This window comes from Eretmochelys imbricata, chromosome 9, assembly GCF_965152235.1.
Source record: "Eretmochelys imbricata isolate rEreImb1 chromosome 9, rEreImb1.hap1, whole genome shotgun sequence".
NCBI lineage: Eukaryota > Metazoa > Chordata > Testudines > Cheloniidae > Eretmochelys > Eretmochelys imbricata.
Window position 1 is genome coordinate 56,476,677 of NC_135580.1, and position 25,881 is coordinate 56,502,557.

Here is a 25,881-nt window from a genome sequence, read left to right on the forward strand (position 1 = left end):
TGATCCATGAGAAGGATTTATTACCAGGAAAAATGGCAGAATTAGAACTGGTGTATAGAACTTGTATAAGTAGGGGCATAGCGAGCAGATCGAGGGACATGATCGTTCCCCTCTATTCGACATTGGTGAGGCCTCATCTGGAGTACTGTGTCCAGTTTTGGGCCCCACACTACAAGAAGGATGTGGATAAATTGGAGAGAGTCCAGCGAAGGGCAACAAAAATGATTAGGGGTCTAGAACACATGACTTATGAGGAGAGGCTGAGGGAGCTGGGATTGTTTAGCCTGCAGAAGAGAAGAATGAGGGGGGATTTGATAGCTGCTTTCAACTACCTGAAAGGGGGTTCCAAAGAGGATGGCTCTAGACTGTTCTCAATGGTAGCAGATGACAGAACGAGGAGTAATGGTCTCAAGTTGCAGTGGGGGAGGTTTAGATTGGATATTAGGAAAAACTTTTTCACTAAGAGGGTGGTGAAACACTGGAATGCGTTACCTAGGGAGGTGGTTGAATCTCCTTCCTTAGAGGTTTTTAAGGTCAGGCTTGACAAAGCCCTGGCTGGGATGATTTAACTGGGAATTGGTCCTGCTTCGAGCAGGGGTTTGGACTAGATGACCTTCAGGGGTGCCTTCCAACCCTGATATTCTATGATTCTATGGTGGGAGATTAAAGTCCTTGCACCTTTAGCTAAGGTACACATGGAAACTGGTGATTTGCAGGTTGAACTGACTGTCGCAGCAGTGGCACACAATTTTGCACTGTTTCTTCTGGGAAATGATTTTTTTGATGCGGCAGAGTCTGTCCCAGGGTTTGTTAGCAGCAAGAAGGAATCTTGTGCTGAAAGCCCCAGAGGGGAGGGTGAAGTCACATGGGCTGCTGGGGAAATAGGAGAGTGTCTCTTTAATTCTTCTGTAGCAGTGGAAAATGGGCCGTTGGGGGCAGGGATGCTCAAGACCATCAAGGCAGGTCCCTGCGGGAGAGGGTGTCTACAGCCAGCTCCTGTCTGTGATCATCATGTATTTCTCTATCAGTGTTACAGACGGTGGACAATTTATGAATTTATCCTGTGGTACCACAAGAGGCCATTTTTACAAAAACATAAGCAGATATTTATAGCTACAGTCTGCTCTTAAAGGTGACCTGAAAAAAAAATCCAGCAACTGTAGTAATAGGCTCAGGCCTTCAAATGGCAAGGGGCACTGAGCACTTACTAGCATTTACATTTACCTTTCCTTACAGCTCCCCCAGAGGAAAGATCACCAGCTCCTTCCTGACCCCAATCCTGATCAAATGAAGTCAGTGGAAGTTTGGCCACTGATTTCAATAGCAGCAAAATCAGGCACCCAGAATGCAACTATGACCCTGTAGTATTTGACACAGAACTCCACAGTAACAAGGCATGGCCTTAGGAATGGGGGTGGCTTTTTTAACATAGTGCAGTTTCACAAAGTTTCTCTGATTGCTGTCACAAGGTTATAAAATCATAGTAATTAAAACAGGACACCGGTAATGTTATTGGCACAGGAGGATAAATGTTATCAGGATGCTCAGATCTAATCTGTAGTCACTCGGTAAATGCTTCATTCATAGAATATCAGGGTTGGAAGGGACCTCAGGAGGTCATCTAGTTCAACCCCCTGCTCAAAGCAGGACCAATCCCCCACTAAATCATCCCAGCCAGGGCTTTGTCAAGCCTGACCTTGAAAACCTCTAAGGAAGGAGATTCCACCACCTCCCTAGGTAACGCAGTCCAGTGCTTCACCATCCTCCTAGTGAAAAAGATTTTCCTAACATCTAATTTAAACCTCCCCCACTGCAACTTGAGACCATTACTCCTGGTTCTGTCATCTGGTACCACTGAGAACAGTCTAGAGCCATCCTCTTTGGAACCCCATTTCAGGTAGTTAAAAGCAGCTATCAAATCCCCTCATTCTTCTCTTCTGCAGACTAAACAATCCCAGTTCCCTCAGCCTCTCCTCATAAGTCATGTGCTCCAGCCCCCTAATAATTTTTGTTGCCCTCCGCTGGACTCTTTCCAATTTTTCCACATCCTTCTTGTAGTGTGGGGCCCAAAACTGGACACTCCGTTGCCTTGCACCTTCTGCAGTCATTTACACCAAGGCAAGGCAGGTGTAAAACATTACTGTTCTGACTGGACAGCTTGTCACACTCAATAAATGACACACCAGGTACAGGGCAGGGGAGAATCACGCCCAAAAAATCTGTTTCTTTCAAGGAGATCTCCCCTCTCAGTTCCTCCTCCTGATCCCTTGTCTCTCAGTGACTCTGTTCTTTTCCAGCTGAGCCACAGACTGCTTCAGGTCTTCCACTATCACGTCCACATCCTCCTTGGTGGTGTCCCGCCCCACACTGAGCCGCAGGGCATTCTGAGCCACTTCATAGGGAATCCCACAGCTGAGTAGTACAGAGGAGGGCCTGGAAAACAACAGAATGAAAGCAGGGTTTAACCCTTTAAACATCAAGGAAACACATTCCTCCTCTGTAAAATTCACTAGGATAGTAAAAACAAGTATAATTATCTGAGCAGTGGCAGCCCCCTCCTCCAAGCAGATTATACACTCTCCCTGTCATTCTGGCTGGAAGGCACTGGATTCTTCTAGGAGTTGGTCAGTGCTGTTCAATCTAGTCAGCTGGAGGTGTCAAGACAATGATGTGAGATACTTGCTCTTGCCTCTGCCTACTGGAGCTAAACACGCTGATTCCACAGTACTTTTGGCCTGCAGTATTTCAGCCAGGCAGGAGTAAGCCAGTGACCCATGGCACAAACTGGGATCAAACCCATCTTCCGCGTGGCAGTCTATAGCACTAAAAATAAAGACGCTCAGGGTACCCAAGCTCTATGATTCTATGAAAACACCAAGGTTTCTTACTCAGATTTTGGACTCTGAACAATCTGGAATCTTCTAGCCTCATGGCTCAGCTGGTCATGAGGTGTCCTATCTTTCCAGTCTGACTGCTCTCATTCTGACCCTGCAAATGCTGAGCTCCTCAGGTCAGCTTCCCTGTTTTCCAAGTGCTCTGAGCATACCATCAGTGACATGGCACATAACAGCAGGAGAGCAAGTCACCACCTGAGCACCTCACTGCCCTGTCGATTCAGTGAGAAACTCCCCAATGTCACACTAATCCCTGTTACTCAGTGACTCGATTTGTTTACTGTACATCCTCAACCTACTCCTGGGGGTTACTCAGGACCATGTGGAAAGCACTACTCTTCCTGTGTGATCCCAAAGGAGCAGTTTGAAGGAGCAATTTTTTATGAGAAACTATTTCATAAAGGTGCAAACTCAGTCCCCTTCAACCTGACCTCTTTCGTCCCAGGAGAACAACTCAGTATCACAACATGTATCGCTTACTGGTCACCCTTCTCAGAGTGGCATGCAGCACCAACACTGGCGAGTAGAATCTTGCAGTGGGACAGCACCATCCGCCCTGCAGAAGAGACAAAGCACAGGCCCCGCTCAGCACAGGATACTTACCAAGCAGAATGACAGCACAGGGACCCTTCTTTAAACCTCCCATATGCAAATGACCAACCTTAACTTCAAACAACCCTTTCAGCACAACCTCTGAGCAATGTTTTGGCAGGGTCATTTTCCTCTCTGCTTTCAGGGTAAGAATAATAGAATATCAGGGTTGGAAGAGACCTCTAAGGAAGGAGATTCCACCACCTCCCTAGGTAACCCATTCCAGTGCTTCACCACCCTCCTCGTGAAAATGTTTTTCCTAACATCCAACCAAAACCTCCCCCACTGCAACTTGAGACCATTACTCCTTGTTCTATCATCTGGTACCACTGAGAACAGTCTAGATCCATCCTCTTTGGAACTCCCTTTCAGACAGTTGAAAACAGCTATCAAATCCCCCCTCATTCTTCTCTTCTGCAGACTAAATAATCCCAGTTCCCTCAGCCTCTCCTCATAAGTCATGTGCTCCAGCCCCCTAATCATTTTTGTTGCCCTCCGCTGGACTCTTTCCAATTTTTCCACATCCTTCTTGTAGTGTGGGGCCCAAAACTGGACACAATACTCGAGATGAGGCTCCACCAATGCCAAACAGAGGGGAATGATCACGTCCCTTGATCTGCTGGCAATGCTCATACTTATACAGCCCAAAATGCCATTAGCCTTCTTGGCAACAAGTGCACACTGTTGACTCATATCCAGCTTCTCATCCCCTGTAACCCCTAGGTCCTTTTCTGCAGAATAGCTGCCTACTGATTCAGTCCCTAGTCTGTAGTGGTACATGGGATTCTTCCGTCCTAAGTGCAGGACTCTGCACTTGTCCTTGTTGAACCTCATCAGATTCCTTTTGGCCCAATCCTCTAATTTGTCTAGGTCCCTCTGTATCCTATCCTTACCCTCTAGCACAGTGCTTCTCAAGCTATCTGATATGGGGGACTGGCAATTTTCTTTCCAATGTGCACGCAGACCAGCAGCTGATGGCCCACGGACCAGCACCAGTCCGCAGACCACCACTTTGAGTAGCACTGCTCTGCGTATCTGCCACTCCTCCCAGTTTAGTGTCGTCTGCAAACTTGCTGAGGGTGCAGTCCACGCCATCCACCAGATCATTAATGAAGATATTGAACAAAACCGGCCCTGGGACCGACCCTTGGGGCACTCCGCTTGATATCGGCTGCCAACTAGACATGGAGCCATTGATCACTACCCGTTGAGCCCAATGATCTAGCCATCTTTCTATCCACCTTACAGTCCATTCATCCAGTCCATACTTCTTTAACTTGCTGGCAAGAATATTGTGGGAGACCGTATTAAAAGCTTTGCTAAAGTCAAGGAATAACATGTCCACTGCTTTCCCCTCATCCACAGAGCCAGTTATCTCGTCATAGAAGACAATTAGATTAGTCAGGCATGACTTGCCCTTGGTGAATCCATGCTGACTGTTGCTGATCACTTTCCTCTCCTCCGAGTGCTTCAGAATTGATTCCTTGAGGACCTGCTCCATGATTTTTCCAGGGACTGAGGTGAGGCTGATAGCCTGTAGTTCCTTGAATCCTCCTTCTTCCCTTTTTTAAAGATGGGCACTACATTAGCCTTTTTCCAGTCATCCGGGACCTCGCCCAATCGCCATGAGTTTTCAAAGATAATGGCCAACGGCCCTGGCAGGCCTGACATGCTTCTCCACAGATGAGGGGACTCTGGTGATTCAGCCCTGTGCCTGGCATCCTCCCGCAAGATCGATGAGCCACTGCTCTCTGGCTCTCTGATCTCTCTCTTGTGCAGGCCTTCTGGCATCCTGCTCCATGGCTGAGGTGGCCATGCAATACGTCTTCTTCAGAGTCTGATAGTACAAGAGGAGAAGCAGCGTGCTAGAGGAAGGGGAATTAGGGCCCCAGACAGAGACGTAAAGGATGACCGTGGCTAGGATAGAAGAGAGATACCTTGCAGCCCTGGCCCCAAAACAGAAAAGTTACAAGTGTTGCAGAGCCGCTTGGCGCCTGGAAATTGACTGTTAAGGTGGAGTCTCTGCTTTCCAAACGAAAGCTGGAAAATAAAATAAACATTAACAGCTCCATGAATGTAAACTGCTCTCCCCTGGGTAGGACGCAGCTGGACAGGAAGACTGCATGAGGAACATGCCGTAGAGCCCCTATAAGCCTTCATCCCCACCCACCACCAGGGCTTTGGGGAGACCTCCTGGGACTTCACATGTACACAGCCCAGGCTGATTGGTGATTTGAACACTGAGCTGGCAGGTTGGGACACAAGCTCTAGACTGTTTCTGGGGAATTCACCACTGTGCCATGGCAACTTTGCTCTGGTTACACACCCGGTGCAAGGGGGATCCAAGGCCCCCACAGGAAATAAACCAGCATAGGAGTCACCCTAAGGAAGCTGAAGACCCTGCTCTGCTGACTCCACACTCCCACCGCCACTGAAAGAGGCCCTGCTGCAGGGAGAGTTCCCGGGTGGGTGAGTAGCATGTTGTGGAAGTAACCTGGACAACCCTGCTTCCCCATGATTCCTGCACCCCTTCAGAGGGCCCTAAGGGCCAGTGCAGAAGGGCTACAAGTTAGGGGCACCAGGGGCAAAACAGCATCCAGCATCACTGAATAGGGGGGATGCATGCCACCGAATTAGAAGGGAGTCATGGCCACAAACAGAAAACCAGTGAAAAGGGTTGTGACTTCCTTCTACAAGAAAGCTGGGGAGGGCCAGTGTTGGCTGAGGAGCCGAACAACCTGAAAGGGGGGAGTCCCATTTCACGCCCTTTTTTATCTATTATCTAGGTACTTACCTGGCTCATATAGTGTGTGAGCACCTACCCTTCTTCCCGCTATCCTTCTCAGTCCATTTCCTCCTCCCCCCTTTCTTTATGATCACATATGCACTCCCTTGCTCAATTGCTTCCTCCCACCATTTCAGAGCCCACTGATGGTGTGGGCTGTGTGTCTCCCTGCCAGATGCTTTTGTCACAGTCCTTCCAAATTGCTGGTTCTCTTGAAAAACACGCCCTTTTCTCCTCCTCCAAGAAGCTTGCTATACAGGCTGCCCAGAGATCAGAGACTCCAGCAGGGGCATAAATGTAACATGAACCAGGTATGCTCACTTCTAGCCTCTCCTCCAGGTAATCCCGAACCTCCCTCATGTGAGCCTCGTAATCCTCACAGTTCTTGTTCACCAGCTCAGCGGCCTGAGTGGGGAGAAGAAAACAAATCAGATGCTATATTTCTCAGCAATTGTAACACAAGACCTGGTGACAATCATGTGAGAAGAACAGTAATCCCCTGGAAATGTACCATAAAAACAGCCATACTGAGTCAGACCAATGGTCCATCTAGCCCAGTATCCTGTCTTCTGACAGTGGCCAATGCCAGATGCTTCAGAGGGAATGAATAGAACAGGAATCATAGAGTGATCCATCCCCTGTTGTCCACTCTCAGCTTCTGAGTCTAAGTCAAGGTAGGAATATGTTTGCCTTTACCAGGAACTATGGATATGGGTGTACAAGTACTAACAACCAGTCAGAATGGAATCATTTCCTCTGCCTCATGTACCTGTATATAAGCCAACTTTTCTGACCTGAAAGGAGGCACACTTGGGGGTGGAAAGGCTTATACATGAACTAATTCCACCGAGGTGGAATTTGCATTGGTCACTGTCAGAAGACAGGATACTGCGCTAGACGGACCTTTGGACTGACCCAGTATGGCTGTTCTTATGTTCTTAAGGTGCCTAGCCCCCAATCCAGAGAAGGAAGCCACCTTGAGGGGGATGCTGGTACCATCAGTGGGGCACAAATCCTAGTCTGGTGAAATGAATCCCAAACTCCACATACTCTGGACCCTCACAGCGTTTCTCCTCCAAGGGGTACTTTCAGAACCCAAGTACCAACACATTTGTTTGTGTGGTGTCGGGCCAGATTTCACAACAGCTCTGCATTCGGCATACTGAGCACTTCAAAAATCTGTTCCCTTATTTCGATGCCTAAACAGGAGCTAAGCTCCTTACAAAGTCCTGGCCCTAGTTTGGCACATTTATTAGGACAATTTGGTGCAGCGTTCAGGCTCCTGGTGACTTGCCAAACCAGTGCTAGGCACTATGTAGTTTGTTCATCTTCTCTGAAGAATGCTTCCTGGATATCAAACTGTGCATGGGCTTTCAGCTTTCCCCCCAAGCCCTCTCACAAACTTGGTATAGAGTTCCACAAGGGGCGGGGAAGTCCCCTAGCTCTAACTTTTCCTAATCAGAGCTCCGTACACTGAAAACCACTATGTAGTTTTGGCCTCTTTATAAAAAATCTCTTCTGGGTGATATAGTTTTCAAATGTGCTATTACTCCACAAGTGAATGCAAACGTTTTGTAGCCGTCTTCCCCCAAACCTTGACATGAGCGCTGGGGAACAGGACTGTATAGGTCTCAGAAGGGGAAAGGAGGGGGAAGTAGAAGAAAGAGCAGATCGTGCTGTGCTTTATTACAGATCTTTCATGAATTACAGAGGCCACTTTTCAAGGTCAAGACTAATGCTTTCTAAGACTCATATCCACCACACACAACTTTCCCCTCTTCCTGTGAAATACACACTTATCCCAACATTCTCAAAGCATTGTGCAGATTTAGCTTGGTGACTCCCTTTACTGGCATGGGAAGTTGTTCAGCTAAATCTCCCAGACGCACTTTGAAAAATTTCCTTTGGCTAATGACAGAAAACAAGGGTTTACACTGCAGTTTTGTTTTGCTACAAATTGACTTTTCTTTTTTAGTTAGGTTTTCTTTTAAAAGAGCTTGCAGTACAGCAGACAAGTTACATACTTGTCCATCAGGCAGCACTAATGTTTGACTCACATGCTTCCTTTTTCTCCCTTTATTCCTTCTGAACTCACCTTGCCAAGGCCAGCGATCATTGGCGTATTCTCTGTCCTGAAAGAGAAACATTTGTACAGAAATTATCTATTTCCACCTTCTCCGGGAAATCAATGGGCGCCGAGAGCCCCATTTTTAAAAGGCAGTAGCCCCACTTGCATACACAAGTAATGTGAGCACAACTGCACGGCAACATGTGGGGTAATTACCACAATAAACAACTGTGTGCACAAATGGCCAGTTTGGTGCTTAACTCCCTATTTGTTCACAGCTGTGGTAAGGGAAACTGATATTTTTCAGTTAGTCAAGAGAATCAATGTTTCCTTTTCCTACATGGAAAACTCTACCTCTGGCTGCAAAAATCAGTCACTAGCTTGAAGCTCTCAATGAGATGTCTGCAGATGGCTTTTAGGAATCCAAGAGAACTTCAAAATGGTCTTCTCTTTGTGACTCCAAAGAAATTTGACATGTGGCTTCCACAAAGTCAGTGACACTGTTGGGGACACTGGGGCATGGCCACTAGGTAACTCGAGGGGATGGAAGACCACGAGTGTCGATGAAGCCCCCTTGCACTAGGCCCAAGTGTCCTTGGCCCCCCCTCCCACCTGGAGGCACTCGCAGCAGCTCTGCGTACTAGGCCCAAGTGTCCTTGGCCCCCCCCGCCTGGAGGCACACACAGCAGTTATGCTGAGAATCTGCAACAATATGTTGCAGAGTCAGACTGCCTGAAACTAAGCAAGGCCAAACAGGGCAGATATGGAAGAACAATTCTGAATAAAGCAGCTTTATGTATGGTTTAAGAAATGATACAGAGAACACGGGAACTAGCTGGGAATTGGATTGGCTGGCTATATGGATACTTGGGGCAGCTTGCTATTGGATAAGTATGCTGGGAAAAAGGATGTATAAAAGCCTGTGTAACTTCCTGCTCTGTGTGCAGGATTTGAGATTTTATTCTCCCTGTACCTTTTTGCAGCTGCAAATAAACTTTTCTGCTTCTCCACCTCGTTGTGATTATTGGGTATAGCACATCGGGTAGCGAACCAACTCCCGCTGTTGTTTAGCCTCTCGGCACTGGGTACCAGCAACAATACTGTATTCAGAATGCATTTAGTCAAGAGCATAACAGACACCAAAGTGTATCCACCAGCAGCACAGTTCTCCCACACCCACAAGAAAACTTACTGTCCTTTGGACAGTTCTCACAGGAGACACAGGCTGGGAATAAAATGAAATGTGTTTGATTTTCAATCTAATTATTCCCTAAAACTGGCTGACTGATGAGACTGTTCTTTCCAATGTGGAAAGACTTCAAACCATGTGGACTTTTAGGATACATCTACTGATGCGGTGGCATATAGAGTACAGACACTATATGTCCAGCTAGCACAGGTATAAACTATAATGTAGATGCTGAGGCACAGCTTAGGCAAGTAGAGTGCCCCACACTCCTGAATCCTAGGGTGTATACCTACAAGGCTATCTACATGCCCAAGCAGTGCCTCCCATGTCTACATTGTTATTTTTAGCCATGTAGTGTCCCATTACCTCCCTGTTGCGGTGAAAGGCTCCAACAACGGGAAAGGCAATGGGGAAGGGCTCTGAGACTTTTGTTTAAGCAGAGAAAGCCATCGGCAGCCCTCCACCAGCACCTTTCCTCTCCACAGTGAAAGGCTCTAGCAGCAGGAAAAGGTTCTGGGAGGGGAGAGGCAGTGGGGAAAGGCTCCGTCAGCTTCCCTTTCATGGCTCTGTGTAGGTACATACCGCCCTAAGTGTGGATGCAGCCTGTCTTTCATGGAGGATGTAGCTATATGTACCCGACATTTCGCCCTCTACTGGAAGAGATTAGAATTGCTCAGCTGAGCATCAGGCCCCACACAACTAACAAGTAACAGAGTTTCTCAGCTCAAGTGCAGGATCAGGAGGTTCTGGGTTCTAGCCCCATTGCTGCTGCGAGGCTCTAACTGCGTCGTGGAGTATAGTGATGGAATCCTGGTGGCCTTCAATGCTTACAATTTTGTGTTTAGTATTTATATGACACTTGACATCTTCAGTGCAATTAACACACTAACTCATTTTTTCTCTAAGCATTTTACAACTTGTCACCCCAGAAAGACCAATGGAAGTGAGTACTCCAAAGCTTCTCACAGGGTGCATTCACTAAATAGCAAAGCCATCTGCTTACTTAGCCAGTCCTCTAAATGTACTGACCCATGAAACATCTGCTTACCCATCAGGCCATCCATCTTACCCAGGACGGAAATTCCGCTCCTGACCCCCTCCAAACAGCATGGGATGCAGAGGAGTGGTGACCCCAGGCCCTCGCACATACAGTGCTCCAATCCGTGGGGCATAGAACTGCAATGACAAATACCACCTCTAAGAAAGGGAACTCAAGGAAACTTCTTAATTCCCCCTCCCCACTTCACTTTGCACCTCTTGGAGAGGGTTGCTGGATTCTACCTGTTCTGATCCTGATCCTTCTCACTTTCACTTCCCCAACAATTTATAATAATAATTTGCCCTCTGCGAATAATACTCAGCACTTCCCCTATACTGTATTCTTTTCCCATTCCAAGCAATTTACTATCTCTCTCCAGTTAGTCCTCACAACAGCCCTGCACAATCCTAGTCAACTCCCTGCTGTTGCAAACTCCAGTTCCTCCTTCATTGTGGTTCTTTTGCAAACAGGATACCTCTGGAAAAAGAATAAAAGCCTTATCCTCCATTTTCATCTTACTGATGGCCTAGGAACCATGGAACCTTCTCAACTTTTGTACCATCTTGCTCCAAGGCTAGTTATGTAGACACAAGTCTGCCATAGGGTTGAGAGTGTTTAACAAAAGTAAAGTAGTGTATAACTGACTGTCCACTGTCCATGTCCTTACATCACTGTATCCACCTGTATGCACACACTGTATATATACACGTACAAAAGTCAGCTGGGTACAGTAAAGACTGTCTCCAGAGTGCTATCTAGTGAGAAGCTTTAATATTTAAACAAAAGTCTAATGCACTAAATCCTCCACAGTAGAAAGAGAAACTGGCTGGACTGCCTTATTTCCTCTCTCTCTCTGTGCCACAGGGAGATGAGGATGCTCTGTCTATGTGAGCCATACACAAGTAGATCAACCCAAATCCAGAGTTACTATCTTGACAAGAGAAGAACATTCACCCACATGCATCGTTTGGAGTCAGAAAAGCAGAGAGCATGCGGACAGCATTTGGATTCCCAAATCCCCTGCCACAATACTGGTTGGGGTAACATGTTTTAGCCCTGATGTAGCCATTGCAGGCATGGTTTTTGTCCTCCAGACTTCTACTAAGGAAGTTGGCTTTTCCTTTCCCTTTTGTAAAAAATTAGAAAACCGCTTTTCATCATCAGCCATTCTTTGGCCAGCCTAAGGCAGAGAATACAAAGCCTCTACTCAGAGGATGCAGCAATTCAGAAGAGAAGGTTCTCATATTGAAAGGTGATTTAAATATATGGACAGCTCCAGTGTGACATGAAGAGAGAAATCCAAGGGGAATAGAGGCATACCTTGTGTCCCACAATGGTGAGGTAATCCACTCCCAGCTCCTGTCCATCCACTCGCCCCTTCCCTATCATCTGGGCCGCGTCTGTGTGCATCAAAATCCTGGGCAGCCCTGATGCCATTCTGTTCTGATTCAGGATCTGAATCCGCTGGCTGAGCTCTGAGATGGGCTGGCGGGAGAGAACACTGTCACAGGTGACAGGTGACTGGGGTCTCAAACTCTTCAGACTGTGTAACACAACTTGTTAGAATGTTTCATGAACACCTCCCCTCCTATTGGCGACTGTCTCCCTTCCTATTCACTATCCTGCAGGCCACCTTCCCTCCATTCACTATCACATAACATCCCCATAAAGAAAGAGCTTGCATGGAAAAGTGACATTGAATACTTTTGTAATAAAAGAATCATAGAAATGTAGGACTGGAAGGATCCTCAAGATGTCATCTAGTCCATCCCCTGGCTGAGGCAGGATTACGTATACCTAAACCATCCCTGACAGGTGTTTGTCTAACCTGAAGTGTAGCCATTTTTAATGACATTTAGCAGCTAATAACTAGGAGGAGACGCCAGTAGCAAGTGACCAGCCAAATCTTTGAAGGCCACCAAAAAATGCTCCAGATACCACAATCTGGGAACCACTGTTTTAGGCTGACAGACAGAGGGGAGCAAAGGAGCAAAGAAGAAGATAGGAATATGAGAAAGGGATGACAAAGAGGGAGAAAAGAAAAGAGAGATAGGGAAAGAGAGACCAGGTCAAAAGACCAGGCAGGAGAAGCACCTCAGTGCACAGAAGATGCCAAAATAACAAATGTTAAACAGAGTATGTAGCACAGATTTAATCCCCCTTCTCTCCAACCCATGGTAAATAAAACCCAGGGACCAACTAACCATGATTACCCCAGTCTCGTTATTGGCCAGCATGATGGAAACCAGGCACGTGGTTGGACGGATTGCTGCAATGGTATCATCAACTTCCACTTGTCCAGTCATCTTGGACACTGGGACAAAGGTGGCTTCTGCATGTCAAGACACGAGCAATTAGATTAATCATACAGACTAATACCGCATAGACAACAACAAGAACTTAAAGAGTATAGTCTAGCAGTTGGCGTGATAAAACAGTGGTTGCATATTGCACAGGGAGGGTGGGTGGAATGTCAGAAACTACTCAGGGTCTTTCATATCTTGGGGAAGGAGACATTTGACTAGATATGAGGATTATGCTCCCAGCTTTTAAGCAATGGGTGAAATACACATGCTGTAACATCAGCTAGTGGCCACATGAGGGATGTCCTTGCAGATGTGGTGGCTGCTTGCCTTCCTGACCATACACAGTGAATGCAGGATAGAGAGGACAAACAGAAAAGGGGGGCAAGAGACCTAGATTATTGAACTAAAGCCTTCATAGCTGCCATTAAAATTCTACATTTACTGCCCAGGGAAAGCAACATTTGGCCAGGTCAGAGGGTGAGGGGGAGTGCAATGTTCCCTTCACTGAAGGCTGAAGAAAACAGCACAAAACACTGGACTTTTCCATTGTAGTTTAAAAGAAGTGAAAATTCCCTTGGTGCTACCATCGGCACCTCAAACTCTGTGCTCCCTGCAGGACCTTGATCATAATGATCTGACAAAGTAACTCCAGTAACTACGCTGCTTGAGATTGCTTTTGCTAGCACCCCATTCAGAACCTTTCATTTCATGCACTGGGAAAAGTCCAGTGTGCAAGAAAGAACTGAGACTTATATTATTTTGAAACAAAAGCTGCTGTGAAAAGCAGCTCAACAGAGGACCTGTAGGTGGGGAGTATATATCAATGACACTCCCTTGCAATCCTCATGTACTCACCTGCCATGTGCTCTTTCACAAGGTGTTCCAATGGCAAACGGACTGAGTCATGTTCCACATTAGATGTAATGAAATGAGGAGTGGCCCCGGCTGCTCTTTTGTGATCCTCACCAGGCCCATCCTGTCCCAGCATCTGACTCTCTCTAAAATGCCTCAGTGCCGTGTGGATAACTAAATTATTTGCCTGCAGAGAGGTAAGAGGGAAACCGCCAGAGGAGGGTATAACCAAGGGCAGTGGGTAGGGCGCAGAATCCCTTACTTTCAATTTCTCACTTAACTGTATGCAAGTCAGAGCTTAAAATACTTTTGGTGAAAACATAATCATTAGGGCAGACTGAAAATGTCAATGGGAAATGAACTCCTCTAACAGATCCTTTAACCAAGGGCGTTAGGCCACCTTCAGATTGTGAGAGGAGGGGTCATTTGTGCTCATCATCTCTGGGTAACAGTTTTCACTCCAGGCTCTCATTTCAAAACACATCCAGTTACAAGTTATAAATAAGGGAAAAGGTCATGCTATAAAGCCAGTATACAGTTTCTGTCAGTTTAACAGGTTCGTGGTTATATCTTCATAGAGAATTGGAGCTTACCACACAGAGGAGGAAAAAGACTGCATTGTTGTGTCTTTCAGATAAAAAACAGACTAAAGGGGGAGTATTGCATCCAGTTTTGGGCCCCCCACTACAGAAAGGATGTGGACAAATTGGAGAGAGTCTAGCGGAGGGCAATGAAAATGATTAGGGGGCTGGGGCACATGACTTATGAGGAGAGGCTGAGAGAACTGGGCATATTTAGTCTGCAGAAAAGAAGAGTGAGGGGGGATTTGATAGCACCCTTCAACTACCTGAAGGGGGGTTTCAAAGAGGATGGAGCTCGGCTGTTCTCAGTGGTGGCAGATGACAGAATAAGGAGCAATGGTCTCAAGTTGCAGTGGGGGAGGTCTAGGCTGGATATTAGGAAAAACTATTTCATTAGGAAGGTGGTGAAGCACTGGAACAGGTTACCTAGGGAGGTGGTGGAATCTCCATCCTTAGAGGTTTTTAAGGCCCAGCTTGACAAAGCCCTGGCTGGGATGATTTAGTTGGAGTTGGTCCTGCTTTGAGCAGGGGGTTGGACTAGATGACCTCCTGAGGTCTCTTCCAACCCTAATCTTCTATGAGTCTGTGTTTGTTATTGTTTTGGGGCTTGTCTATGCAGTGGGGTAATGCACTCTATTGAGGGGCAGGATTTCTCAAGTGCACTAATGTGTTGTGCATTACATAAGAATGGCCATACTGGGTCAGACCAAAGGTCCATCTAGCCCAGTATCCTGTCTTCTGACTGCCACATGCCCCAGAGGATCAAGTGATCCATCATCCGTGGCCCATTCCCAGCTTCTGGCAAACAGAGGCTAGGGTCACCAGCTCTGCCCATCCTGGCTAATTGCCATTGATAGACCTATCCTCCATGAGTATATCTTGTTCTTTTTTGAACCCTGTTATAGTCTTGGCCTTCACAACATCCTCTGGCAAGGAGTTCCGCAGGTTGACTGTGCACTGTGTGAAAAAATACTTCCTTTTGTTTGTTTTAAACCTTCTGCCCCTTAATTTCATTTGGTGGCTCCTAGTTCTTGTGTTATGAGAAGGCATAAATAACTCTTCCTTATTTACTTGCTCCACACCAGTCATTATTTTATAGACCTCTATCATATCCCCCCTTAGTCGTCTCTTTTCCAAGCTGAAAAGTCCCAGTCTTATTCCTCCTACGGAAGCTGTTCCATACGCCTAATAATTTTTGTTGCCCTTTTCTGAACCTTTTCCAATTCCAATATATCTTTTTTGAGATGGGGTCACCACATCTGCACGCAGTATTCAAGATGTGGGAGTACCATGGATTTACAGAGACAATATGATATTTTCTGTCTTATTATCTATCCCTTTCTTAATGATTCCCAACATTCTGTTTGCTTTTTTGACTGCACATTGAGTGGATGTTTTCAGAGAACTATCCACAATGACTCCAAGATCTCTTTCTTGAGTGGTAACAGCTAATTTAGACCCCCATCATATTTACATGCATAGTTGGCATTAATTGGTCTTTGTAAAAGCACGCAGTGCTGTTTGAAACAGTACGATGTTAAAGTGTACCATGGAACCATTATTGTGCACCAGCAATTTCTACATGGATCAACTAATGAGCACCATTTTAGTGCACTTAAGTATGCCACTCTCCCCCCAGCCCTGCAGAGTGCATCACCGCATGTAGAGGAGCCATTACTGTCTGTTCTCTCAAACGCCACAATATAAGCACTCATCCTGTTCAGAAAGGCTGGGGCTAGGATTCATACGCTCACCTCCGTGCCCCCTGAGGTGAAAATGATGTCCTGGGGCCTTCCTCCCACCATCTGGGCTAGGCTCTCCCGAGCTTCATTTATGATCTCCTTGGCCTTTCTACCTGCGGGATCCATGTACACAGTTGATCAAGTTGTTTTTATTACATATTTACAGTAGAAAACTGTCAGAAAGGATGCAACACTGGATGTTTATTCTTGTACTAGAAGTTCATTTAAAAGGGATTTAATGTATTTCCACAGATGTTTGATTGAATGTATGAGGTGGATTCTTATCCACATTTATTTGATTTTCTCTCTGTAAGATTAAAAGATCAAGGAGAGGTAATAGAGTGTTTAGAAGAGAGTGTCCTTGGGTGACAGTGATAGCAAACAAAAATCACTTTCATACAGATGACATCACAAACACAGGAAATCCCCATCATTTGCAGTTAGAAGCTGCACTCAGCAAAAAAGGATTGTCTCCTTAAATTTCATGTACTTCTTTCTAAAGACATATTCCTTTCATATGTGCACTGTCCATATATCAAGCATGGGATTTATGAGGAAGCTCTTCCCCTCCATGCAAGTTCAGTGCAGTTGCTCAGTACCTGAAAATATAAACAAACTAAAAATAAATCACAGTTCAAACAGAATCAGTTAGCAGACAGGAGCAGGGAGAGAAAAGACAAAGGAGGTATCTAGAATGTTTCAGAGTCAGAGCGAGCTAGCACAGTAGGTGAACTTGTTTCCCTGGAACTCTTTTTGAACGTTGGTTTGGTTTTTTTAAATTGACATTTAAATGTCCTCCTGAACTTTATGTTTCTCACTAAGGGGTGTCCTAACAGCACCTACACTGAACAACCAAGCAGAGGCTGTAACTCTCTGATCTCCAATCTGAAAGAATAAGAAAGTTTTCTTTTATTTAGAAGTTTATTTTTATTAATTTCACTGGGTCATGAACTCTGTAGCTAGGGGCCAAGATTTTCAAAAGTGGATGCCTAAAGTTTAGACTCTGAAGTCCATATTAAGGCACCTAAATAAGTGGCCTGACTTTTAATAGTGCTCAGCACCAATGAGACTTGCTGGAAGCACTGTTCTTTCTTTGTTTTTTGAGAGTCAGGACGTTTATTTAGATAACCAAAAATAGATTTAGGAGCCTATCTTTAGGCACCCATTTTTGAAAATCCTGGACTCTTGAGGTGAGCTTTTTTTTTTATGACCCTTTTTTCTACTGTTCATGAACACTGTCAAAAACTTTAATTTTTGTATGAAAGTCATCATGCTTGGTCTCAGTTCAAGGTGAAATTCTCTTTAGAGTGATTGAATTCAATCAGCTCTGCCATTTTTGAGTTACAGGAGTGAGTTAAATTACACTGCACCAGCTTTTTAAAAAGCGTGCAGCCTTTATTACTAATTATTAGTATGATTGTTTATTTGCATTGCATTAGCATCTAGGGTTTCCGTTGTGCTAGGCAGTTCCCACCCTGAAAAGCTTACATTCTAAGTTTTTGTTGGCAAATAACTAAAAAATGGCAGAACATTTACATTTGGCATGGCTCCAATTAGAGCTGGTCAGAAACTTTTCAACAAAAGACTTTTTTGTCAGAAAATGCTGATTTATCAAAACTGAAACCTGTCGTGGAACCATATCAATTGTGACAGGAAGGTTTCTCAGGTCCAGGATGGAATTTCTGATGAAAGCAAGAGAGAGAGAGACCAACCCACCCCAGACAGCCAATACCCTGGTGTTTAGGGCACTCATCAGGGTTGTGGCAGACCCAATGTCAAATCCCTACTTTTCACTATTCTTGCTACTCTTTCTCTATTCCCCCCCCGCCCCACAAAAAACTTAGAACAGTCTTGGTTTCATTCTGCACTTGAATGGAAGCAAATATTGAAACTTTCAAATTTTTCACAAAATGGAATTCTTGTCTTCCAGACATCCCTAGCTGTAAGCTTTAGTGTAGCATGTGCCACTAGCCATATGTAGACATAAATCTTACATACGATACAATGTATAAAGCATTAAAATTCATGTCTGCATATGCTCAGCTTTGTAACTATGAATTTTCTACAACAATAGGCTTTAATCCTGCAAACATTTGCACACGAGTAGTCTCAAAGAGGTTTCCAGCTAGTGGAATCTTCTATTCATAATGATCAGGACTGCCTGTGAACCCAACTCCCCCTCTCCTTCCTGAGATCACCTCTTTCCCTTCTTTCAAAAGCTGCTCTTACCTGCTGTGTAAGAACTGCTGGGATTGCCCCAGGCCTCATGCATGGCCTTTGTTACAGTTTGGATCACTTCTGGTGCCATTGGGGTGGTTGCATTGTAATCCATGTAAACCTTGCTGTAGGTAAGGAAGCAAAGAGAAAGAGAGAGAAAGTTAGAATACGAGAGGAGAAGAGAGTCAGCTTTCAGCAGGACCCCCAAACAATGAACGTTACGGCTCCATCAGAGAGAACACGTCCTTTTTACCTAAAATAGTGCTTTAACCAAGTTTTATTTGAAGCAAGCATTACCCTCCTCCTCTCTCATATAAGATCATAGCATTAGAGCAGAATGACCACCCCCCCCCTCCAAAAAAAACAGAGATCCCAGCCCTGACCATCACCATGTCAGAAGAGGTCACAACTGGATCTTAAGTCAGACATTTTGAGCTGAGTCTTAATCATGACCTGCACGAATATCTAGGCCTAAAACCTGTTACTGTTCTTATGAATTTTAAGCATAGATTTCCCAGTAACTCAGAAAAATTTCAACCTTCTACTTTTTTATAAAAATGCTCTCACTCTCCACTCTCCCCTCCCCCTCCACAACCCAGGAAAAATAGAGAAGCCACTCACTCACCTTTCCACTGACTTATTTTCTTCCCCATCACACTTCTTATCCACAGCAGTTTTTCTCCCATCTTTTGTTAGCACCATTTTTTCCACTTGATTCCCCTCCATTCTGCAAAAATCTACATACAAGATCAGTAGGAACAGTAAAAGTTTAAGCTTGACAAACACACACACACACACGAGTCTCCTGATCATATTATGATTTCTACATAAAACACAAGTGTCTATAGTTTGTCTCATTCTTCCCTAAACATTTTGTAGTTTCTATGCAAACTTATCGTAATCACAGAATTCTTGATGAGATGCTGAAATGCTGACTCTCTCTAGTAACCTAGTAAACATATCTCTACAGTAACATTTCTGCATATTATTTATGCCTCTCCTTTCCAGTGAAGTTTTAATAAAAGGTTTTTTTATACTTGGCACATGATGTGTATTTTCAGGAATGCTCTAGTAGAAAGGACTGGGGAGGTTTTTATCAGGAACCCTCTCTCTTCCCTCTCATTCTACATCTCTCCTATACCATCTGTGAAAATATCCTCACCTTTCTAAAGTGGTTCTGATTCTTTTCCACAATTCTTTGAGACCTTCTATTGAACTCTGCGATCCACTGATCCTTCACTCTGTAGCAGCTTTGTCTGTGGTGTGGGGTAGTGCAATACCTATGCACCAGAGTTTAACCAAAATAAAGATGTCTATTCATTCTATACAGAAGGCTAAACTATATTTTTAAGGATTGTCTGTAAGCCAAGTCTGCACATCAAGGGCCATACACTGCTCTCAGTCTACAGCAGATTTCCCACCAGTAACAACTGGAAGCTTGTACCAAGATCAATATGGGTCTTATGTACCTCAGATTTTAGTTAGTAAAGTTACTGTTTCATTCACTAGGAAAACACAACAGCAGTGACCCTAAAAGTACCTGGTATACCTGTCCTTCATTTATCAGGCTACTTACTTGTCTACAATTTCTTGATGCATGCTGTCATAAATATAAAGGGAAGAGTAAACACCTTTAAAATCCCTCCTGGCCAGAGGAAAAACCCTTTCACCTGTAAAGGGTTAAGAAGCTAGGATAACCTCACTGACAACTGACCACAATGACCAATGAGGAGAAAAGATACTTTCAAAAGCTGGGGGAAGGGAGAAACAAAGGGTCTCGGTCTGTCTGGGTGATGCTTTTGCCAGGGACAGAACAGGAATAGAGTCTTAGAACTTAGTAAGTAATCTAGCTAGATATGCATTAGATTATGTTTGTTTAAATGGATGAGAAAATACGCTGTGCTGAAAGGAATGGATAATCCTGTCTTAGTGTCTTTTTGTAACATAAGGTTTTGCCTAGAGGGATTCTCTATGTTTTGAATCTAATTACCCTGTAAGGTATTTACCATCCTGATTTTACAGAGGTGATTCTTTTTCCTTCTATTAAAATTCTTCTTTTCAGAAACTGAATGCTTTTTCATTGTTCTTAAGATCCAAGAGTTTGGTGAGGATTTTTACCAAAATTTCCCCAGGAAGTGGGGTGCAACGGTTGGGAGGATTTTGGGGGGAAAAGATGTTTCCAAACAACTCTTTCCCAGTAACTGGTTAAACGTTTGGTGGTGGCATCGAAAGTCCAAGGGCAAAGGGTAAAATAGTTTGTATCTTGGGGAAGTTTTAACCTAAGCTGGTAAAAGTAAGCTTAGGAGGTTTTCATGCAGGTACCCACATCTGTACCCTAGAGTTCAGAGTGGGGAAGGAACCTTGACACATATAATTGCAGTAATTGTGTAAATTAAGCATGCAATTGCACACCTACACTGTTTTAATATCTGGCTGTTAAAAGGGTCATAATCAGTCTTAAGAGTCAAAATGCCACTGAGTTGACTGGAACAGTTCACACCTCTCAAAGCCTTGTTTCAGGCTTTCTGCAGATTCCAAGATCACTTTGAGAACCGTTACACTTGCTTCACGTTTGGCAAATTCTATTCATAACCATAAGAACCAGAAGTTTTTCTTTAAAACATGAAAGCTTCCTTTCTGTAGAATCTGAATCTGTCCCAAGACCAGTTAAACACTTCAAGGGCCAAATCTGAATGAGATATCAGAGAATGAGTGATCCTGGCTTTTTTAAATGGGAGAATAGTCTGGCTACCATAATATCATGTGGATACTAAGTTGTACTTGGATATAAAAAAGAGGAATGGCAGTATTAAGACAGGAAGTGATTAAAGCAAAATGAGTGAGGATATGAATATTCACTAAGGATACAGTTAAGAGTACCAAATACTTTCACTTGTCATCTAAGACTATATATAAAATCTTCACTGAGGGTTCTGGGCTGGGGGTGCAGGTTCGGGGGTGCAGGAGGGAGTATGGGCTCTGAGCTCGAGGTGCGCGCTCTGGGGTGGGGTCGGGGATGAGGGGTTTGGAGTGCAGGAGGGGGCTCTGGGTTGGGGCGGGAGGGTTAGGGCTGGAGCTTACTTTGGGCAGCTCCCTGTCAGCGGAGCAGCAGGGATAAGGCAGGCTAGTCCCTGTCTGTCCTGGCTCCATGCTGCACCCTGGAAGTGTCCAGCAGGCCCAGCGCCTAGGCGGGAAAGGGCAGGAGGCTCCATGGCACGCACTGCTCTTGTTCGCAGGCACCGCCCCAGCAGCTCCCATTGGCTGGTCCCCGGTTTCCAATGGGAGCGCAGAGCTGGTGCTTGGGGCAGGAGCAGCGCGTGGAGCCCCATGACCCGCCTGCCTAGAAGCTGGGCCTGCTGACCACTTCTGGGGTGCAGAGCAGTGCCCCAGGACAGGTAGGGACTAGCCTGCCTTAGCGTCGCAGCATCGCTGACAGGACTTTTAACAGCCTAGTCGGCGGTGCTGATCAGAGCCGCCAGGGTCCCTTTTCGACTGGGTGTTCTGGTCGAAAACTGGACAGCTGGTCACCCTAGTCCTGACCCAAAAGGAAGTTGGGGAGGGGGGGAGTCGCAAGGTTATTGTAGGGGAATTGTGGTACTGCTACCCTTACTTCTGTGCTGCTGCTGGTGGTGGTGGTGGCAGCGCTGTCTTCAGAGCTGGGCAGCTGGAGAGTAGTGGCTGCTCACAGTTTTAATTGCACTGTTAAACAATAATACAACACCAATTTAAATGTATTATAAATATTTGTGTATGTTTCTACATTTTCAAATATACTGCTTTCAATTACAAAGTGCTCACGTTATATTATTTTTATTATAGATATTTGCACTGTAAAAAAGATAAACAAAAGAAACAGTATTTTTCAATTTACCTGATACAAGTATGATAGTGAAATCTCTTTATTGTAAAATGCAACTTACAAATGTAGGTTTTGTTTGTTTTAACATAACTGCACTCAAAAACAAAACATTGGAAAACTTTAGCGCCTACAAGTCCAGTCAGTCTATTTCTTGTTCAGCCAATCGCTAAGACAAACAAGTTTATATCCATTTACAGGAGATAACGCTGCCTGCTTCTGATTTACAATGTCATCTGAAAATGAGAACAGTTCGCATGGCACTTTTGTAGCTGGGGTTACAAGGTATTTATGAGCCAGATGTGTTAAACATTAGTATGCCCTAGAGTTCAGGGAGATTACTGATGAACCTGGGAAGCTGAATAGCACATACCGCCTCCTCAGCTGCCCCGGAACCTGCATGGGGCATAATAAATCAAAAACTTCCCTCCAAAACCTTGCAACAGGGGGTCCGGTGGCCCCGGCAGCACCACAGGAGGCTGAGCCTCCCCCGGCCTATTATACTCTCCGCCCATGCCCCTTCATGCTTCAACCACCATTCCAGAGGACATGATTCCATGCTGATGACAGGTTCTGCTCAATAACAAACCAAAGCAGTGTGGATTTACGCACCTTCATTTTCATCATCTGAGTCACCAACAGAAGGTTGATTTTCTTTTTTGATGATCCGGGTTCTAGTGTTGCTCTTTTAAGACTTCTGACATTATATTCCACACCTCATCTTTCTCAGATTTTGGAAGGCACTTCAGATTCTTAAACCTTAATACTATTTCTTTTATCTTTTTTACAGTGCAAATATTTATAATAAAAAATAATAGTATAAAGATCACTGTACACTTTGTATCCTGTGTTGTAATTAAAATCAATATATTTGAAAATGTAGAAAAACATCCAAAATATTTATAATAAACTTAAATTGGTATTCTATTATTAACAGTGCAATTAAAAGTGCGATTAATTGTAACTATTTTTTTAATCTTGCAATTAATTGTGATTTTTTTTTAGTCATTTCACAGTCCTGATGAGAAGAAAATTCTCTGATTGATCACGTTAAATAGGAACAGTGAGCCGTACTAAACATATTAAAAGAGAAAATACTTTGAAAGTGGCAATTTTAAACCCCTGAGTGGCATCTTATTCTTCCGTTGGAGAAAATAAACAGCTGTTTTAATTATTTGCTAAATCAGTAGTTGCTTCTCTTTTACTGGCTTTTATCATTAATTGATTAAACCATAACCACAGTAGAGAGACTAAAGCTTCCCTTTTCTAAGCATGAAGACAGCAGCGGTCTTGTCTCCAATACTGACAGAGAATCTTCTATGGCATTTCTCAGATTTTACATTTTATCTCATTTTCACCTTCCTTTATCAACATTTATGGTTCTATCTGTAATTAGACTGCAGACAGTGTGCCAGCTAAGATTTAGCAAATTAAAGTAGTTTTAAAAGATTCTTATTTCTCTGTGAAATGTAGACCAAGGCCTTTTGAATTAAACACCTAGAACATTTTACAGACACACAAAGGAAAAGAAAAAACTACAGCCACCAAACAAGTGGTGATAGTGATAGTGTTTGTTTAATGTTTTACCTGCTAGACTCATGTAATTAGTGCTTCTGTGTCTTGTACTTTATACCTTCAGAAGTGGTCATTTTAATTGTCTTTATTAATTCCAAACTCATCCCATCCTTCTGTAAACATTCCTAGTTATTGCATCAGATATACAGTAGAACCTCAGAATTACAAACACCTCAGGAATGAAGGTTGTTCGTAAAGCTGAAATATTTGTAATTCTGAACAAAACATTACAGTTCTTTCAAAAGTTTACAACTGAACATTGACTTAACACAGCTTTGAAACTTTACTATGCAGAAGAAAAATGCTGCTTTTAACCATCTTAATTTAAATGAAACAAGCACAGAAACAGTTTCCTTACCTTGCCAAATCAAATTTTTCAAAACTTTCCCTTTATTTTTTTAGTAGTTTACATTTAACACAGTACTATACTGTATTTGCTTCCGCCTCTCCCCCTGTTGCCTAATTGTGTACTTTTGGTATCAAATGGGACGTATGGTTGACTGGTCAGTTCATAATTCTGAGGCTCTACTACAGGGGCAGGCAAACTTTTTCGCCTGAAGGCCGCATTGGGTTTCTGAAATTGTATAGAGGGCCGGTTAGGGGAGGCTGTGCCTCCCCAACCAGCCAGGGCCTCACCCCCCCGGCTTCTCACCCCCAATGGCCCCCCCCCCCGGGACTCCTGCCCCATCCAACCCCCCCCGCTCTCGGTCCCCTGACCGCCCCCAGACCCTCTGCCCCTAACTGCCCCCCTGCCACCCCATCCAACCCCCCCTCCTTCCTGACTGCCCCCCCGGGACCCCTGCCCCATCCATCCACCCCTTCTCCCTGACTGCCCCCAGACCCCTTGTCCCTAACTGCTCCCACCACCCCATCCAACCCCTCCTCTCCTTTCTGACTGCCCCCCTGGGAACCTTGCCCCATCCATCCACTCCTTCTCCCTGACTGCCCCTGGACCCCTTGTCTCTAACGACCCCTTGTCCCTAACTGCCCCCCCACCCCATCCAACCCCTCCTCTCCTTCCTGACTGCCCCCCCCGGGACCCCTGCCCCCTTTCAACCCCTCCATTCCCCACCCTCTGACTGCCCCAACCCATATGCACTCCCCTGCCCTCTATCCAACCCCCTCCCCTGCTGCTCCCTGACCATGCTGCCTAGAGCACCAGTGGCTGGCAGCACGGCTGCACCAGGACAGGCAGCCGCGCGGCACAGAGCACCGGGTCAGGCCAGGCTCTGCAGCTGCACTGCCCAGAGCATTGTGCCGCATGCCGGCATGGTTACAGGGGTGGTGGACAGCCTCCCAGGCCAGGAGTTCAGGGGCTGGGCAGGACAGGCCCACAGGCCGGATGTAGCCCGTGAGCCGTAGTTTGCCCACCTCTGCTCTACTGTTTCATCCAGCTGGACCAGGCTGCAATGGTCAGCAAATGCCTGGCTTGAGAGTATGAGGAAAGCCTTTGAAATACCAGCAACAGAAAAAAGAGCCCTGATACCAAACACCACTATTACTGCTGCAATGAGCCATACGGCTACCAGTGGTTAATTCCTGCCCTCAGTTTGGGTCTGATCACAGTGTAGCGAGAGAGAGCTGCATATGTCCAGCTGAGCCCACTGTTAAGACCTGGAGCAGCAAGTCCTTGGTCCTAGCTTAGGGACAGTTAATTCAGTCCAACTCTACCCAGCCAACTTCTCCTTCAGACACCAGCTCAGTACTGGTTCATCAGTGGGTCGTACTGGAACGAACCCACCCAATGCTTCAGAGAGCAGCCATTGGTTACCAGCACTAATACTCAGGCACTGGCCAATCAGCACACTGCCCCTCAGGCAGCAGTCAATGGTTACCAACTATTAATACCAAGGCACCAACCAATCCGTTCCCTGTCCTTCAGCCATTGGTTACTAGCACTAATACCCAGGCACTGACCAATCAACTCACTGGCCCTCAGGGAGTGGTCATTGGTTACCAACAGTTAATACCCAGGCACCGACCAATCATCGTCTTGTCTAGGGGCAGGGGCTGCTCTTTTGGCAAAGTCCTCTCCCCCTTACCTGCACCGCCCGCCGAAGGCAGCCTGGGCCGATCGCAGGGGCGGGCAGAAGCTGCCGCAAGTAGCCGTGATTACTCGCTCCCGTACGTTAGAGCGGAAGCTCTGTCCACGCCGGTCATAGAGTCGGGCCCGGCGGAAAGACAAG

At 45.3% G+C, this 25,881-nt stretch overlaps 1 protein-coding gene across 5 annotated transcripts; it reads right to left on the reverse strand.

The window, feature by feature from the left end:
- Positions 1–587: 587 nt before the first annotated feature.
- On the reverse strand, positions 588–25,876 carry SCLY (selenocysteine lyase). Of its 5 annotated transcripts, XR_013347065.1 has the most exons (14): positions 25,738–25,876; positions 18,890–19,001; positions 18,277–18,389; positions 16,060–16,160; positions 13,728–13,911; positions 12,771–12,898; positions 11,887–12,051; positions 10,597–10,703; positions 8,366–8,402; positions 6,592–6,675; positions 5,423–5,525; positions 4,902–5,322; positions 3,375–3,450; positions 2,385–2,433 (listed from the first exon to the last, which is right to left on the reverse strand). XR_013347065.1 is itself a non-coding variant. In XM_077825902.1 (13 exons), exons 2-13 carry the CDS (start codon positions 18,988–18,990, stop codon positions 2,247–2,249), a joined length of 1,377 nt encoding a protein of 458 aa, XP_077682028.1. In that variant the 5' UTR covers positions 18,991–19,001; positions 25,738–25,876; the 3' UTR covers positions 588–2,246. The 5 variants fall into 5 exon arrangements, 4 of the variants coding, with proteins under 4 accessions (XP_077682028.1, XP_077682026.1, XP_077682027.1 ...); XM_077825902.1 differs by lacking the exon at positions 4,902–5,322 and having other exon boundaries at positions 588–2,433; positions 12,780–12,898; XM_077825900.1 differs by lacking the exon at positions 4,902–5,322 and having other exon boundaries at positions 588–2,433.
- Positions 25,877–25,881: the final 5 nt, after the last annotated feature.

Coding starts and splice junctions, on each gene's coding strand:
- SCLY (XM_077825900.1), bottom strand. CDS start 18,990: ATGGAGGGGAATCAAGTGGAAAAAATGGTGCTAACAAAAGATGGGAGA. Junction 12,899..13,727: donor TGTGAAAGAGCACATGGCAG/GTGAGTACATGA, acceptor CTTGACATGCAG/AAGCCACCTTTGTCCCAGTG. Junction 12,052..12,770: donor ACGAGACTGGGGTAATCATG/GTTAGTTGGTCC, acceptor CTCTCCCGCCAG/CCCATCTCAGAGCTCAGCCA.